At 38.9% G+C, this 18,546-nt stretch overlaps 1 protein-coding gene across 2 annotated transcripts in view; it reads right to left on the reverse strand.

Annotated features, from left to right (window-relative positions):
• Positions 1-1,907: 1,907 nt before the first annotated feature.
• The window catches only part of GAN (gigaxonin), a 29,513-nt gene continuing 12,874 nt past the window's right edge, over positions 1,908-18,546 (reverse strand). The window contains exons 2-12 of one of the 2 annotated variants that reach the window (XR_775156.1): positions 17,451-17,565; positions 16,227-16,577; positions 15,532-15,749; positions 14,500-14,621; positions 13,902-14,014; positions 12,671-12,820; positions 12,222-12,358; positions 11,590-11,718; positions 4,448-4,557; positions 3,376-3,676; positions 1,908-2,493 (exon numbers count right to left, since the gene is read on the reverse strand). Coding sequence is in view for 1 of the 2 variants with exons in the window: in XM_010579672.1 (XP_010577974.1) it covers positions 3,495-3,676; positions 4,448-4,557; positions 11,590-11,718; positions 12,222-12,358; positions 12,671-12,820; positions 13,902-14,014; positions 14,500-14,621; positions 15,532-15,749; positions 16,227-16,577; positions 17,451-17,565 (1,627 nt within the window). In the remaining variant the exon portion in view is untranslated. Of the gene's footprint in view, positions 3,677-4,447; positions 4,558-11,589; positions 11,719-12,221; positions 12,359-12,670; positions 12,821-13,901; positions 14,015-14,499; positions 14,622-15,531; positions 15,750-16,226; positions 16,578-17,450; positions 17,566-18,546 lie in introns of both variants that reach the window. The other variant, XM_010579672.1, reaches the window with a different exon arrangement.

The following is an 18,546-nucleotide window of genomic DNA, read 5'->3' on the forward strand; positions in this document are numbered from 1 at the left end:
ATTGTGCTGAGCTTGACTCAAGATGCAACCAGCCAAGACCCGCACCCAAGGACCCAGCCCCGATCCGAGGTGGGGTGGGCACCAAGTCGGCGGCACTCTTCAGCAATACAGATGTTGGTCTCAAAACATCGGTATTTCAATGCTGTGATGAGCTCACAAACCCACTGAGGCACCCAGTTTGGTAAATCAGTAAGGAAGGTGCCTAAAAACCTGATGCCTGGAAGTCAGCAGACTGCACCTGTGGGGGAACTGGCTGAATTTGAGTGCCGATTCACGAGCTGGAAGGAATTAAGGCTACCGTGCCAAGCAAGGACAACTTAAAACAAGTTTCTAAACTGCCAAACCATCTACAACCCCTGGACTGCAAACTGAGAAAGTTCATGAGTTGCTTCCCACATGGTTCAGCCATCATATGCGGGACTACGCAGCCACCAGGAAAGCAGGGACAGCTGGGGTGGTGGCACGTACCAGTGAATCCAGTTCAATCTATAGCTGTTCACACCTTCCAACACGCTTAGGAAACCAGTGACCTCCCTCCACTTAGCACCTCTGGTATCAAAGCCTTCCTCCTCTACTGAAGTCGACCATCTCTTTCCCAAGAAAAGCCAGCGGTGAGCTGCCCCTCTCTCGTACACCATCACCTGTACAATCAGGCTCTCCCTGGGAGAAAGGAGAGACTTGGCTTCAAAGCCTTGCTCCAAACTGGGAGGCAATCAAACCTGGTTATTGCATGTCCCAAGAGATGCACTCGTCACCAGGCTTGCAGATCAGAACTAGACAGACAGACAGACAGACATAAGTCAGACCCTGAAAGATGCATCCTTTCCCTCCTACACACAAACAGAGGCTAGAACATCTTCTGGACTGGCCCCACAGACAACGCAGATGGGGAATGATCCCCACCCCCTTGAAGCAAGGCCAAGGAAGCCAGATTTGAGATCTTGGGAGTGCTTGAATCTTTGGCTTGAGCATTGACCCGAAACTCCAGAAGATGTCTCTAGAGACTGGGTCCCTGGCCGCCAACCACGCAGAAAGTGACAGGGGTACACACATGCTAAGAAATCAAGTTTGTAACTGTTTCACGTGAAAAGGCTTAAACTTCTTGGTCAAATCTCACCGAGTGCATTCGCAACACACCCCAATTACCAGCAGATTTGTTTTATTTATTAAAAAAGAAAAAAGTAAGACTACCTACTGTTAATCCTACTTTAAGTGTAAACATTTGGTTCAGTAACTTTAACTGCGAAACACTGCTAGAGTACATATGATTTGGATTTTTATGTGCATTTATTACTTAGGTTTTCTGGATGCTGAATGCCCTCAAGTATACTGGGAAGCTACAGGGAGTCAAGAGATAGCAGCCTGCAATATTCTGAACAACATTTTCGAAAGTTTTCTAAGCCACTTAGAAAACTGAGCTCAAAAGTGAAATAGATACTTAGGAACATTCATCACTTTTGAACATGGGATCTTGGCACTTTGTCTAAGAAAAAAAATTGAACAATGTAAGATTTTCAAAAAAGGGAAGTTTTACAGATAAACTAACAGCACTTGATTTATTTCACAAGACAGCCAAGGATGGAAATAGTGGTTCACATTTCTGTAGTAAAGCATTATATATAAATTTAAAATCTAAAGACATATATATATATATATACACACACACCACGTTTACTGCAATGCATAAATATATAAATTTTTTAATATGCCAACTAATATAGGTCAGAAAATTGATGTATATAGTTCAAGTTTTGCAGCACTTCAGCATTGTAAAAAATAAAAAAATAAATAATGGTCAATGGATTGGCTGCTCCCTTTTGTTTTTTTTTCCCCCACCCCTTTGCTCAGAATCAGAGTAATTCCAACCACACATCAGCGCTATGGAAGGACTGAGCACAAGTTAAGTTTCAGAATGTCTCTTCAAGGGATATTTAGTGAAATATAAATATTTTGTACTAGTTTGGGATTGTATTTCAGCATATCTAAGATGATTCAATAAAGATGACGAATGTTTACACTAACACAACCGAGGGCAGAGATTGGCTTGTCTGAGGTCCACAAAGTTGCAGAGTGGAAAGTATTGTATGTAGTTATAATACTGGTTATATGAAGTCTCTTTTTCTGAAGGGCAGGAGATCTTATTTCTATTTCCCTCTCTCTCATTTTATTACTTTTAAATAAATACAGGTTACATCCCACCCATCACAACAATAATGAAATCAAAAATTGAGGTAAAAGTGTTCTACCAGCTGATCTTGACTATGAACAAAAGTCAATTAAATATCGCTACTGATGTGAACAAGATTTAGTAAGAAATAAAATGCAAGATACTAAATTCTTCACTATAACCACACCATAAAACCCAGCTTTCAAAGTCAGACAGTAGTAAACAAGACTGTACCTTAGCACGGAAATCATTAGTAAACCAACTTTTGATCCCAATTTAAAGTCGCTGTATAAATTTTCCTTAACTCAGTCCAAAAATCATGTTTTCTGCAAAACAAATATATCCTTGTCATATTTCACCTTTGTTCTAACAGAGATAAAATTCACGTTTCTATAATCCTCAGTCTTAAAAACCATTTAGTTTGTAAGCGATCTGAAGTAAAAAGGAACACAATCTATTTTCTTTAATTTGTCAAGTTTTGTTGTCTTTTACCAAAAGCAGCAATCATCATTAACCGTTCCAAACACCGTTTCCCTTTTTACTTCAAGAAAAGCCACCAAAGCCCACACAGAAACGCACGCCACCCATCCGTACACCAGTTCATCAGGCTATTCAAATGACAGCATAGAAAAAACAGTTTACTTCTCTGTAGTATACTGTATCCATTTCAGATTAGTCCATTTTAAATATATTAAAAATATTTGTAAGAATGAAAACATTGCAAATGAATGAAAAACCATATGTACACACCTCCACCATTTTTAGGCACAGACCTTAACTTTTGAGGAAGGACTAGAAATAAAAGGTGCAACAACCAACATCTCCTATGGCATTACGGTCAAACAACAGTCTTTGCAGTGCACCAGGGAGGTTGGTTATCATATAGCTTCTGTGTATTATAGCTATCCAGTCCAAGATAGCACATTTGTTCTTACCAGTTCCCCTCACGGGAAACGCATCTTAAATCTTTTTTGCTTTTCAATAAACTTCACCAAAGGAATACCAATTCCCACCAGTTTCAGACACAAAATACCTCCTTCAATAATACGGTTTAAACTCCAAATGATTACGACTGAAGGTGTTTCCTTGATCCCCCCTTTTATTTTCCCCCCTCTCTTCTTTTTAATGTATACTTAAGTTATTTGTTCCCGAAACAAGAACTGAGACTCAAGCTTTTTAAGCATTTAAAACAAAAACAGTTACCATACCAAAGCACAGCATACAGTGTAAGTTTCAGCTGTAATTTCTCAGCTTTTCCTTTATATAGAGCTATATTATGGTGGACTGCGCAGAATTCTTCCAGTCTCCTCCACTGTCAGCATACGGATCACGGAGAAGGTACGCGAATGCGGAATAATCCTTGTTGAAGCTGCAGTCGAAAGAGCTTGCAGTTTGCGATCCGCAAAGCTGCACAGCCAGTACGGCGGAGGTCCGATGGAAATAGTGGTTTAGTGCGCTGCCAGGTTCCCGTGCTTCTTTTAAATTCTCTAACATAGTCATAATTTGTACCTGAATTCACACATTCACAAAAAAAGATAAAACGCTTAAAACATACTGTAGCTATCACCACATTTAACCTCTAATAGGGCAAATACGTGAACGAGAGCATGCACAGAAACACAAATCAATTTCTGGAGGTATAGTTGAAACTGTTGTCAAACGGAGGCTACTATGACATTTCTTATCTACTTAAACCCGCCACATTTGGAATTTTGCTCTTTTATATTTTGTAAAAGCCCTGTTGCACACTCATATATATACCTAGGGCCATGAAAGCATGCAGTCTTCCAAATGTTTTTTACAGTATGTGGCCAGATGCTAAAAGCTGAGTATTGAATATGTTTGTTAGCACACATTTATTTGGTTGGGGTTTAGAGCCAAGAGCCACTATCACATCCATATGAACCACTGGACAATGTCCCCAAAATGCAGAACCACCTGCCTACTGCTGCAAAGATGGGAGAAACAACCTCAGGCACCAACATTTTTTCTTACGTTCAGACAAACGCAGTAACATACTCTTAAGTCTTGATCTCTTCTGACCTTCAAACTGCTAATCAACCAAATGCTTGTAGCACTGAATTTGTTTCTTTGAAGAGCTCCAATGTACAAAACCAACCTGTACATTTCTGTAAGTCCAGCATAATTCCCATGAAGCCAACAGTAAATTAACAGAACACAGTCCCAGTCTATTTAAAAAAATTCAGTCTCATTAGTGCCACTTATTTAAAAGACTGGAAGAAGATAAGCAACAGGAGGTTAATTAGTTCTATTTCTGACCTGTATCGAGGTCTCCAATCACATATATGCTGGCTCCAATGGGCACAGCTCCATACACGAAGGAAGAACTAGTTGGGATACATAGGTTCTGGTCATTTAGATAAATCCACCTGTAAAAATAATAATTAAAAAAAAATGGTATGCAATTCTTATTGAGCACATTAAAAGAATTCCAGGTTCTTTTTCCAACCACCATCTTTGGCTCCAAAGCAGAGTGTACAAGTCAATTTGTTATGTAAAAACTGTTGGGAACATTGTCTAGCTCAGGACAGGTTTGGCTTTTCCTAGCCAGGAAAAGCAATTGGTACTGCTCTTTGGGAAGCTTGGGATACTTTATCCTGAAGTTACTTTATTTCAGAATTGTTCCAGTCATCTGTGTAATCTATCCTCTTGCAGCCACCCAGTGTGACCTTCTGGAAGAGAGCAGGCATGTAAGAGAGCCTCTTCTGCAACAGCTATGCCAGTCAATTTTCCCTACAGAGAAAATTTTAGGCAGCTTTGTCTTAAAATCAGTAGAGTCATAAAAGTATGTAAGTCTTAATAGTCTGTGCTAGGGGAAATAACAAATTGCTATATAGTGAGGCCTCGTTATTAAGCAGTGTCTTCCCCCATATAATTCCCTAACTTCTTTAATTGCACTTTATCTGCAGCAAGAAATCCCCAGTCCAGTAAGAAGAATGCAGCACTTGGTAATGCTTAACCTTAAACAAGGGATAGAAGACTGGAAATCAAAATGGTAAGGGATTTGGGGAAAGAAATGTCCATTACCTCAATTGAAACAGACCTTCCCGGTCATGTATCAGGCTCTTTTCAATCACGTTCTAGCTCCCACTATAATCTTACAAGTTCCCTATGTTCACTTTAAGCATATTCTCATTTCAACACTACATCAGCCTGATCGTTCTACCAAGTGAAAAGTAGTTTTCCACGTTGAAGCCTTTGGAAACCAGGTAAGTACGTACTCATTACCCACGTGGGACGCTGGCTTATAAAGATGTCCCATTTATCTAGAGTTGTCAGCATCCTCTCTATGGTTCTGAAACAAATTTCTACAAAATGCTGCTGCACTTCTGCAGATGCTGTCGCAGTTACTGTTTATAGACCCTGAAGACATACAAATCAATGCTATTTTAGGCGACTGCTCCTAGATCTTTTATTAAATAAAATAAATTAAATAAAATTTACAGAGAACTGGAAAGTTTGAAAAACCTTTGAAAAGCATCCCATGTATTTTCACGGCCATACCTGGTTAATTTGATGGAAAAAGTTGAGAAATATCCTTGCGGATACTGCTGACCTTTGAAAATTCTGCATTATCTTGACTCATGATTCATAAGTAAGCCTCTCTTCTGGCACTGAAGGAGAGGCTGCTACGTATCAATTATCTTGGAGAGAGAGATCAATTTTTAAAGGCCAAACGAAAGGACTAGCTGTCCATTATTTTGTCTTTGCTATACACTGAAGGATTAAGATTCTGGAGAAAGCAAGGGTATAGTTTGTAGCTGTCACAGAGGACAACAGATGAACTGAGAACAGAGAAAAGGATAAGTCGTCTACACTGATTCAAAAACTGTTACAGAGCAAAACACCTTGCACTATATTTCATTTGCTTCTTTTCCTTCCTGTGGAAAGAGGGCACAGTCAGTATTTTCACTGCTTTCTACCACCAAGTTACCTAGAATTATGAAAACTGAATAAGTAGCAGAGAAATGCAGGAGGAAGACTGCAATTTTTTTTTTTTTTTAAATAGTAAATACAGGATCATGTTAAGGAAGGACAAAAACCAATTAAATGGGTTTAGTCTAGCTACTCATCAAGTTTGGGCTTGGAAAATATGTGAACTTCAGGGGTTTATCTGCACTACATACTCAGGGTTTCAGAGCTGAAATAAAAAAAAACAAACCCACAACAGTGTGAGGCCCAAGCATTTTCCTACTGCACACCACAAAAGGACTAATATTAAAGTATCTGTAGTTGCTTGTGAAAATTCATTCTTAACCTTTCTCAACGCATATACTTTAAAAACAGGCACAACTTTTCAGGAATGCTTACAGCAGCTTTAGCAGTTAAAACTAGGAAGGAACAAAGACAGGAAGGGCAAGGGGTCACATTTCATCAGAATTTGACTAAGCTCCAGCTTTATGTGGGTTGTGCCTGCTGTTTGAACAGTATGGAAAAAACACAATGACAAAAAATTCACCATCTTTCAATTTGAAAACGCTCCTTGGAACATAACTCTTGCGTACTTCCCTGGGATGGCTCTACTCAAACCGAATCCGAGAGTAGCAGGGGGAAAGGCATGTACCTCTGTAACCAGAGACAGAGGTGATGGCTCTGAAACAGAAATATGCTTCCACTCAAATTAAAAAAAGAGGAAGGAATCCTGGGGTTTTTTCAGTCTTAAAGTGATATAAACAAAATAATCCATCCACACCGCTGTAATTAACAAGCAGGATGGTAACTTTTACTTCCAAGAGGGAAGTAAATAAAGATGCAATACAGAAACAACATATTCCAGACACAACATGTCACTTCAAGCTCACACTAGCTGTGAAAGGAAGCCTACAACTGAATCCAAATTTTCTCTGTGCTATCAGTCAGCCAGTTAGTTTTCTCATTACATTTGCATAAGCACTTTCTTTTAATGAAATTCCTGCACACTGAATGGGACAATCTTCCTAATTACACATACTATGTTACAAGATTATTTAGTTTACTATTTACACACTGCTGAAAGCATTTCCTTATTTTTACAATGTTCCAGTAGCAAAAAGAATATTTTAAAGTTTTTACCAAGTATTGCTTCTGAACAAGTATCTCTCACTTTTATCCTCCTCAATACCTGTGAATTTTGATAACGCTTTTGAACCAGGAGCTCATGAAAAGAAGGAAGAAAGCCTACCCCAGGAGGCAGGAGTGGCTATACACAAGGACAGAGCTCCACCAGCAGCTCTTGCAAAGAAACCTAAAGTAATCTGTGCTTTATTAAATATTTCCAAATAGCCACACTGAAAAGAAAAAAAACCACACTGTGTACAGACATCATCCAATTCTCCACACACCTACATGATGCAAAAATGCATATTATAAATTATGAACCCTGGTAGAAGGAAAGACTGACCCATGAAGGTCTTTACTACATAGTTAAGATTTCCTGCTTTTTATGGAGTAGACCAACACTGGATTATTGAGCGAGGATACCCTTACACCTCCCATCTCCCACTTTCACATTTTTTCAAGTCTATTTTTAGCTTGATTGATATTTTAAAAACAGGATGTACACACAGCTCAATCTATAGCCTTTGGGAAAAAAAAACCTACATCCTGAAAAAACCTGCAGTCTGACACGCGTATTTTCTATCCTCAGTTCACTTAAATTCACTCATACACATGAATCTAAAGACAGGCTGACAAAACATTTATTAATTGAAAAATCTGTTACAGAAGTACTTCAAATATGAGAATTATTTTCTACATTATCCTGTCCACATTTCATGTGTATGCTAGTATTCTGTCTCACTTCATTTATTTTATTACTTGTTTATACAGTATAGATTAACAGGAGTCTCAATGTTTACTTTTTTGCTAGTGTGAAGATCTCAGCATATCCCTAGTCTTTAGAAAAGTCTGCGTCATGGTTAAGAATAACAATTTTGAAAGACTCTGCACTGCGAGTTATTCTGGAGTAAGTTACTGTCAAAGTAAGCAATATTAAACAAGTTAAGCTTCAGTCCTTTAATCCAAGTCAAGCCAGAATTATGCCAGTTTGTATACTGATTGTAAGTACATACTTAGACATACACATGAAGTAAAACCCGTAACTCAGATCCTCATGGACTCTGGATGCCTAGGATGATGCTAGACCCTGTATACTCAGGTAATGAGAGCTGAGGCATATATGAAAAATGATGCAGATCACACACGTGTGCATTGCTACACATCACTCTAGACCAACAATATCTGATGGCTGAACTCACAGTACAAAAAATTCTTTCCATTCAAAAAGAAAGTGAACATGACGGAGTTCTGCACTTACTTAAAAACAGCTGGAAAAGTCTGTAGCTCATTATGAAGTATGCAATACCAATACATAACTATTAAAAAAACAGTATGAATTTTGGTTCGAGACTGCTAGAATTTATACGCTGTGCTTTTGACCCACTACTGCTAAATGATCTTGCAAACATATTCCTCCTTTCCACAAACCTCCCTTAACCCAACACTTCTGGACTTCTGTCAATAATATACACATACGCTATCAATGTGATATTTTAGCTTTCTCAGTTCCAGTATTATTCCTTCACTGTAACTACAAAGAGAATATGCACTGTGGAGTCTGAAGGTGCTTATATCTACCCTTCATGATGACTTTTTGAAGCTGTTGGTTTGAAGGGGACTAATTACCTTTATTTGTCTCAGAAACTATTGCTGAGGAAATAAATGTACTTTTCAATGTTAAATTAATCACCTTGTAGCAAATGCATATTGTTTTAGATGAAGAATCAGTCTTTGTATATATGACATAAACTATGCAGTAAGGAACTGAGAGAGATATTGTCCACCTGTAGTAAAATCTGTAGCATCACTTACACTTTACTCTCGAGTACTGATGCACAGCAGAGCATATGATACCCAGTGCAAGTGGAATTGCTTAACTAATCAAACACACACATTGGTATTTAGCATAAGGTTTTCCACAGACTTAAGAGAAGCATATTATTTAAGCTTTCATCCTTCACTCAAAATAAAGTGATTTAGATTTGTTTTCCGCTATTTCTGAATCAGCCCAGGAAATAATACCCTTATGTTTTCCAGAGAGTCAACTTGCCTTCATTTGGTATTCATTTGATATTTGTGAAACACTATTATAATGAAATTACAATAATTTTCCACATTCAATCCTACATCAAAGAAGAGTACCAGACAACAAAGTATTTTGTCTCGGTATTCGGCAGGCAGAAATATTTACTAACTGCATTTTGAAGGGAAGTCCCTTTATGGCTATTTTCTCTCTTTTCCACATACGTACAACTGCTCAAGTCTCACAGCCACTGCCACAGCCACCCCGAAAGCCATCCATCCTGTGCAGCACTCTGAGGGTACCGAAATTCGGGGTAACTCTGAGACCCCACGAGCTGGAGTGCCACAACATAATAACGCAGTAACACTGCACCCTCTCCTGGCCAGTAACACCCCTTCTGCCTCCTCGGGCTGGAACTGGGGGGACCTTCCCAAACGGAGAGCAGAGGCACAAACCCCAGCTAGCAGCACTAGAAGCAGAAGTGGCCATCTTCCCGGTCTTCGCTGGCCCTCCATTTCCAAAGGAAAACACGCAGCCTGTGAACCACCTGCAGTGCAAGCACAAATTTATGCTGAGTTGAATTTCTAAGCTCAAATTCTGCGCAGTGGCAGAGCAAAAAGGCAAAGTCCGAGTATCTCAGCAGCCCTTAAAGCACGCCTCCTCCAGCGACTCGAGACTCGGATGAGTTGCTGCTGCCTCACCTTCTTCTGTGCCAGCACAGCCCTCGTGTCACGAGCACAGCACACGGGGTGCTAGAACGAGACCTGAAGCAACTGGATTTTTATTACAGTTTTACTTGAATCCTGTAACACCTCTGGGATGCCACCAAGCAAAGACACAAATACACCCATTAGAAATACTGCCAGGCAGGCGGCTGTGCTGCAGTCAGCAGGTGGCACCAAGGACTCACCTGCAGCACCTAGTCGGGAACCTCCGAAATTTTTCAAACTCCACTTTATGAAACCTCAATCGGTATCAACCAGTGAAACAGGTTTACAGTGGCTGGTGAGGAATCACAAGCTACTATATACCACCTTTTGAAGAACAGAATCAGCCTGTAAATATTTCAGGCAAATAACTAAACATAGCAAGTAGGAGATAAAGGTGCACTTCCAGAATTCTTTCCTTTTCAAAGGCCTTTTGCCAAAAAGTTAATCAGCTTCTAGCATTTCCCCACACTCCCATTGGGCTAGAAAATGCTAGAGAGCATCAGCAGCAATAGCCTTTCTCATCTGTCTGCTTCCTATAATCACTCTGAAGAATGCTTTTTCTCCAGTTTCATTTGATTACAGCTAGTTTAGACATCACTTTGAACAACACAGAAGACCTATTCATACAGAAATTAAAGTCTCTTTACATCCACATCTTGCAAGAAAATTATATAATGAACTTACATCTACTATTCCATTTTTGTGTGCTTTTATACAGGTCACAGTTATAAATCAGTCTTGATCTTGTAATACAGACATGTTAATCTCCTCCACTGTCAACAAGCCTTGAAACATCTGACCACAAAGTCTTTTTTTCAATTTAGTTTATAAAAAAGAGAATAATCCAATTTATAGTTATTTCCAAGGAAAAAAACACTGGAGGAAACAAAGCTTGTCAGTTATGACGGGAGAATAAGGTGACTATACACAAAATTCTGTCTAACGTAACATTTTGAATAGTTACCACATGTAGTAAGGCAGATTCCAATACCACAGCCAAGAGATAACAAATGAAGTCATTAGAAGCAGATTCAAAACAAACAAAAGATTAGTCATGCACAGTGTGTCTGTGGAATGTTACACATCCATAGTGTCTTTCCTATGGCAAAAGCCTACATGGGTTCAAAAAGCAATCGGCTACAAACGCTTGGAACAAAAATGCATGAAATCTCTTATCTCTAGCTTAGGAATTCCCTAAGCTGCAAATCCCTGGAGATAGGACTGGATCATGGAGAAGTAAGTATCCGTGTACACAGTTACACTCCTCCATTAGCACTCACAAGGAGCCTAGGGCATGAATCGGGGTGGGAGGCAGCAGACCCCAGCACTTGGGGAAACCGCAGAGTGCAGGGGAAGAACCAGGCAAACATGACCAAGGTGCTTCTCCTGTTCAGGGGCACTCAAGACTGACGTAGTGGCCCAGGTCTTTAGGCTTGGTATCTTAGAGGGACAAGCCACTGAAGCAGATGGACCTTCAGTAACAGCCATACTGGATCGTAAAAGGTAAAATGAGCAACACAGATGCATGGCACAGATCTAATATGCTTTGAAGTGCTGGAGCAAGGGCAGGGGAACAGACAGGCAAGTGTGTAAGATATGTGTTTTCTATGTATATAGCTGCAGCTAGTTACCTTTTAAACTCATCATGATAAAATTCAGATTTGCACGTCACCATCTCACTGGCTTGACTGTCATCACGACTCCTGACCCCGCCAAATACATAAAGTTCAGAGGCAACTCCACAGGCCACTGCCCCAAATCTAAGAATCCAAATAAGAAAAAAATAAATAAATGCAACATACCAAAACCATTTCACATATCCTTCTGAACTTTCTCCATTTTTTACAATTATTTTTATTTATATACACACATATGTTCAACAAGGTAAGATGAGTCATGAACATGAATTGTAAGCACTTAATTCAGACCATGTAAAAGAACAAAACAGCAAAGTATCTCTGGTCAAAATCTGAAGTTCCAATTGAACTACAATTTCTGGTTTTCATTTTGCATCAGGGTAGTATTAATTGTAACATGAGGAGTGCATTTCTACAAAATCCATATTTATTGCTCGGATGCTTATCTTTACTCAGCCACATGTTAACTACAGGCCACCACAATTCAAAAAGACACATGGTGAAATTCGTAGGGCCTCTGACAGCCATCTTCAGGGATCCATCAAAGAAAGGACAACTTCCTCTCATCAGAATGTTGAAGGTGGCTGTACACAGCAACGTAGTTCCCCCCTTCCATTTTCACTCACCTTCTCTCTTTCAGAGGACAGATTGCTGTCCACTGCTGAGTCCTAGGGTCATAACACTCAACAGATTCAAAGAGTTTTCCATAGGAGCCTCCACCCATTGCATAGATTTTCTTCTTCATAGCTGCATAGCAGCCAATCTTGTGGAAAAAGAAAAAGTACATCTAAAATTACACACAAATGCACAGTATTGAGAGCTCAAAACTAACTATATACACAAACACGTATGTATTTGGGTTGCCTGTACAACCTGTCAAACAATGCCATGCATAAAAGTTCTCAGCCACAGTTTTGTTTTGGTATATAAATAAAGCAGCTGCTCTCCCTCATTTCATTTTGTGACTGTTTCTTACAGCGTCTACTTGAAGCAAAAGGTTGGGAAAAAAAAATATATATGTTGGCATTAACTATTTAACAATAAGTAATGCAATAACATATGATGTAGTTCTTACCTTTCTAACCATGGTCAAGTCTGGCTGCTTGGTCCAGGTCCGGCTATAAATATCATAGCTTTCCATAGAGATTAGCTCCCTTTCACCGTCCTCACCTCCCAGAATGTATAGAATTCCATCAATCTCTACCACACCAAAATTATGTCGTGCCTAAGGAGTATCAATGAAGACAACATTGTAAAACATAACTGCCACTGTGAATAAATCAGTACAATCTTTTTTTTCAGCATATGTCTGCAAAGTGATATTGGTATCATGCCTGTTTTCTGTTTTGATTTTTTTGTAAATGGTGAAGTCCTAAACTCCAGAATAAGATTATTAATTCATTCAACTAAACAAAACGAAGGGTATTCAAAGAAGACAGAGCAATGAAAGCCAAAGAGACTGCACAGAAATCTAAGAACAGAGCTTGGCTGTATTTTGGTTTGCATAGTAGTACTCTCCATGATGAAGCTGTTGCTTTCAGGTCTCTACAGCAGCAAAACTCAGACCCATTATCTGTGATAAAGGCAGCTCTTCTGTTTTTATGTAGGAGCACAGCTACCCTCAGTCTCACAGTCAACAGGAAACATAATGTATCGTAAAGTCTTACGCATAGTAAGCAGGAAACTTAACGCACCGTAACTACAAATGTGGCCAAAACTACAGCCTTTGCCAACCAGAGACTGTAATGAGGAAAATCCTGTGGCAAACAATTTCTTAGTAAACAACCTACGCTGATTTAAGAAGATAAAAACACAGGTGTATTAAGGATATATGTTTACAAATAATAAACTGTTACTTTTTGATGGAATGCAAATATGAAGGAAGCATTAACTCAAACCAAACCTAAATGTGTCTGTGCAAGCCAAGTTCTGTACGTTGGCCCGTCCTCTGTCCATCTTTTCTGCACAGTCCGATCCCTTTGTCCATTTAAGAGTTCTCTTGTTTTAGAAGGCCAGTATACGCAGAACACTAGGTATACTTTATGACTGATTCACTAGGAAATTCCTGAAATTTTGTAGTTCATCTTTACAGCTAGTTCTTCACTAATTGTTTAGTTTTTCCAGATCCAGCAGTCAGTATCAGACCACAAGTATAACAACAGGATATAAACAGAAGTCAGTCTGTAGCGTGACTTTGAATGTGTAAGATGCAAGTGACTGGAGATTCAGAATAAAATTTTGCAGGAGAAATGGAACATTTTGCCAAAGTCAAAACTCAAATCCCAACAGTTAGATAGTGATCTTGCCTCATTCATTGGTGGTAAGGAACTCCATGAATTGGTATCTGGATCATATTTCTCTCCAGAGCTTAGCGTTCCCTTGTTTTCATCCTGACCACCAAGCACAAATAAAAATCCTTCTGTAAAACAAAATGTAACATGATCTTAAAAACAGGACTCACACCTGTACACTGAGCAAGACAATGTGACTGGTGAGCTGTGTCCTAGAACTCACTAAGAGCTTCAGACCAGTCACAGGTCAAACTCTGGATTGGAGAAGGTAAAGCACATACTTATATCTGGACTCAAGTCTACCCCTGCAGATACTCTTCAACATATTCAGTGATGCAGCAACTAGAATTTACTTAAAACATGAAATATTCCTGGAGAGACAGATGTAGCAGATTCCCACAAAATGTTGTGGGAATAGTGATTTTAAGACACTCAGATGACAGGGATTTTCACAGAATCAAGTAATGTTTTGGGCAGACAAAGGGGAAGCATGAAATAACCCCAGTGCAGTCAATCTTAAAGAAAAAATATTATAATAAAGCTGTATCTCAGTTTTTGAGGCACTGGTAAGTTTTCATAATATTGACTTTACAAATACAAAGTTCCCCTTTACCTGCTGACAATACTCCATGATTGATCCTTGGAATACTCATAGGAGCAAGTTCAATCCAGAGCTGTCTATTGGGATCATAAAGAGGACACATACACCGCATCACTGAGGTTGGTTTCCGTGATCTGAACACAGGGTGGGGAGGGAACAAACAAAAACAGAGAGACAAGACAGAGTTTTACAAGTTCACTGTTAACAACTCGTGTCCGAAGCTTGCTTATTCATGTTTTAATATATATTCATAAAGTGTGGTATTTCCCTGGTAAGGAGAAGACCCCCAAACCAAACGTGTGTAAATTGAGTTTTGTACAGACTGGAGACGTAACAAGCAGAGGTACTTCATTCATACTATATCTGCCTGTAATAGTTTTTATGAAGGAACTTAGAACAAACTAAAAAGAACTGATATGGGAGTATTAGTAATGTCGGAGTGAAGCGATCCACAAACTGATGTGCAAAATATTATTTGAGTAATTACACTTCTATAAAGAGCAAACATCTAAGTGCTAAACTTATTTAAAGAGGACAAAACCCTCCCCTCTACTGCAGAGGGTACTCACGAAAAGAAAGGGATTATTGTGTGGAACAGGAATTTTCACCTGGCATCTCAGATACACCAATACTAACTTTTTTTTTGGAAACACAGCTATTGTAAACAAAACAGTTAAAGCATGTGTTCATTATTTTTAAGATTTATTAGAGATGCTTTTCAGATCATTAGAAAAGTGCTTCTCCAACATTCTGTGCTTATTTTTAGTAAAGTCTATGCAGTTTAAAAACAAAACCAGCCAACACTACTGAACAAACAACATGCCTTACTCTAATGCTGAATGTCAGAAAGTAACTATTTATTGCTGAATCATTCAAAAAGGTATTTTTCGTGTGTCTGACCAACTTAAAAACAAACTCAAATGATAGAGTAATAAGCCCATTAGGTGCACATATTCTCTCCATGCTGTTTTCAGATGTGCTGTGAATGTGAGACACTTGTATTTTTACCAGCTGTGACAACCTGTGATGCCACTTCATACTTACACTCGTTCTTCTCCACCAACAGTCACTATACACTCCGAGTAACCCCGGGGCTTGAAGGAGGCCAGCATCGCCTCTCCCTGCTGGGGCGGCGTGAGGGGAATATTGTTGCATTCTTTGACGATCTCCCGTACCAGTGGTTCGCTCATCATCTGCTCACGTAAATACGCTGCATCTAAGCCCGAAACCCACACTGCTGACATGACATCCTTCATGTGAACCTACAGAAAGAGATAAGTGCCAGAAAATCCCCCAAACTTTACAGAACAGCACTAAGGCACTTGTACATACAGATGCTTCTACATTTATCAAAACCTTGAAAGAGTATTTTTGATATTTGGAAGTAACAATAACATTATGTTGTAGATTTTGTTAAGAAAATGCATCAAGCCTTTAAAGTTTCACTACAAATGTGCTACTTGCTTTCTCTCTACAACAAGAGTGTATCATCAAATGCCAAAAATGTACATTCTTTCCTTCGTGCCTATTAAATAATAAAGAGAGTAGATGATATATCATCAATACAACTTTTACCCTTTTACTGCAACACCACTGTCTGCATTTCAGGCAAAATGCAACTAGTTCTATAAATGCAAGATTAGCCCCAAAAGAAATGTATCCATGTTAAGCTCCCACCAATTAGAATAAACACACTGATTTGGATCCCAATCAAAATATAAACATTTTGATGTCCTGACCTTTCTTGACTCTGAATCATGAGAAATCCACCTAATCACCGCTTCAAAGACGTATCTTTCATTTCCAACATTGAGCTTTTCCATCGACAGCACTTCTTTCAGTTTTTGAGGAGTCAGTTCCAAGAATTCCTCTGTGCTGCTGACATCTCGAAAGTGAGTTTCCAGATACTCTGAGGCAAGGTAGTGAACATGATGCAAACAATAGTGCAGTGCAAAGTCCCGAATACCAATACAGTTCTCAGCAGCTATGCAACCTTCTAAAAACTCACAGCAGAGAGTTTTTAAGTCTGTAAGCAGCAGGAGATCAGCTGCCTGTACCACATCTTGGATAGTTTCTTCATTTAGCCTGATCTGCAAGAATTAATTTAGAAGTTATAGCTACTATCACTCATTTGTTTCATGACATGTCCGCATTCATTACACTCATTCTCAGTGGCTGAAAAATGGAGTATTAATGCCAGTGTAAAAATTATGAGAAATTGATATGACTACTACATGTTTGTAAGTTAATACAGGGATGGAAAGGCATTTGCTTGACAGAAGGTGTCAAGCAGAATTTTGCACCTGAAGGGAACCATGAAATTGCTCATCTAATCTGAGAACCTAGAATGAATTTTGCTGCAATTAATAAATAATTTTTTAAAATGCATGTCCAGAAAAGAATTCCAAGCCACATCTCCCTTTTCTTTTTCTGCTGAAAGTTAAAACTCGTTCAGCAATCTCCATCTGGTTCCAAATAAACTGGACACACCAACGTTAATTCCTGCTAAGGCTACTGGCACAAAGATCTGAAGGGGCAGGCTGTCAGCAACAAGAGGCCAGAGAGGTGGGCATGAGGGTCAGTCAGGGAGGATGCCTGATGTACTGTTATGTTCAGTGATGGAGTCTCAATCTCTATTGCTATCAAGTCCAGTTCTCTTTTACAGCTTTAAAAGACTGCGTGTTTTAGAGCAGGTTACTGAAAGTACCCACAAATTTTAATACAAGCATTGCATATGACTCTTTTAGAGTCCTCTCTCACGGCATGAGAAGAGCAGAGACAACTCCTGCAGAGCCTACTGCCTCTGCTTCACATGCACAGCCCCAGTGTGATATACCACTTTGTGGAAGTTTTACCACAAAGCTTTAAACCTTGATAAGTTTATCTTTCAGGATAGCACTGTTAAAACCCAGGTTATTTTGCCAAATAATTAACTTTCCATCTAGTTTTTTTTAATACCATACCTGCCCACTGAAGATGTAATCTAGTATCTCTTTCATGATATCAACAGATATCCCTTCAAGTTCAATCTTGTATGTTGAGCCATCATCCTTTGGAGGATTATAATTCAATTTCGTTCTAAGAGAGGAGAAAAAGAGAAAAAAAAAAAAAAAGCTTACAACCTGGGCATTGCTTGCTCTCAGTTTTCTGAAGAAACAAATGCTAGCTATGGATCACTTTAGCTCTAACAGAGATGTTAAAATCTTACAACAGGATTTGAAATTTGTCTCTCTTGAATTAGCATGAAAAGGATGCATGTATGGTCTCTAATATTGCTCATCACGTTTCCAAACTGAACAAATAAGTTAGCCTTGCAAACTACCCATGGCATCAAAGAGCCAAAGTAATTTTTTCCCAGCTCATTCATCACAAGCATTCAAAAACTTCAGTCAGAACTTCAAACAGAACAGCAGCTCTGCTGACAGATGAAACATAAGAATTTGCTTTGATAAAGATGGAAAAAAAAACCCAAACCAAAACAAAATCACTTTACCAAGAAAAAAATAATTACAGTGAGCAGATGTGATCACAATACACACTAGCAGCACAAATATTTGGATTGCATTACCATTTTGTGTAGTTTATGATGTTATCAGCCTAATGCTATGCCTGGCTGTAACCAAACTGTGTGCTCACAGTTGGAGGAAACAGCCCATGTGCTGCTCAGCTGAGCTTTAAATAATCATCTACATCAGTGGACGCTTCACTTATGAGCAATTTCTTTAAAAATACCAGGAACAGTTTGATGTGCCTTTGAATAGAATGGAAAGGGTCTGGGGGGAAAGATTAGGAAATAATAATAATACAGCAGACAGCTTTGCTTTCCATGATCCATTAACGTAAACACCTTTTCCAGGAAAGACAACTTTAAGTGTTCAAAAGGGAGCAGTGTCCACTAATCTAGTGAAAACAGCCACAAGAGCTAATAAAAGATCATTTTGAACATCTTTTTTCCACCCTTTAGGCAACGAAGAATACATTATATAAAGACCAGAAAACTTGTTTCACTACCTCTGTGTATATATAGGTAACTACATCTATATCACAGCACATGAAAAT

Source organism: Haliaeetus leucocephalus, unplaced genomic scaffold (assembly GCF_000737465.1).
Source record: "Haliaeetus leucocephalus isolate CR32 unplaced genomic scaffold, Haliaeetus_leucocephalus-4.0 Scaffold668, whole genome shotgun sequence".
NCBI lineage: Eukaryota > Metazoa > Chordata > Aves > Accipitriformes > Accipitridae > Haliaeetus > Haliaeetus leucocephalus.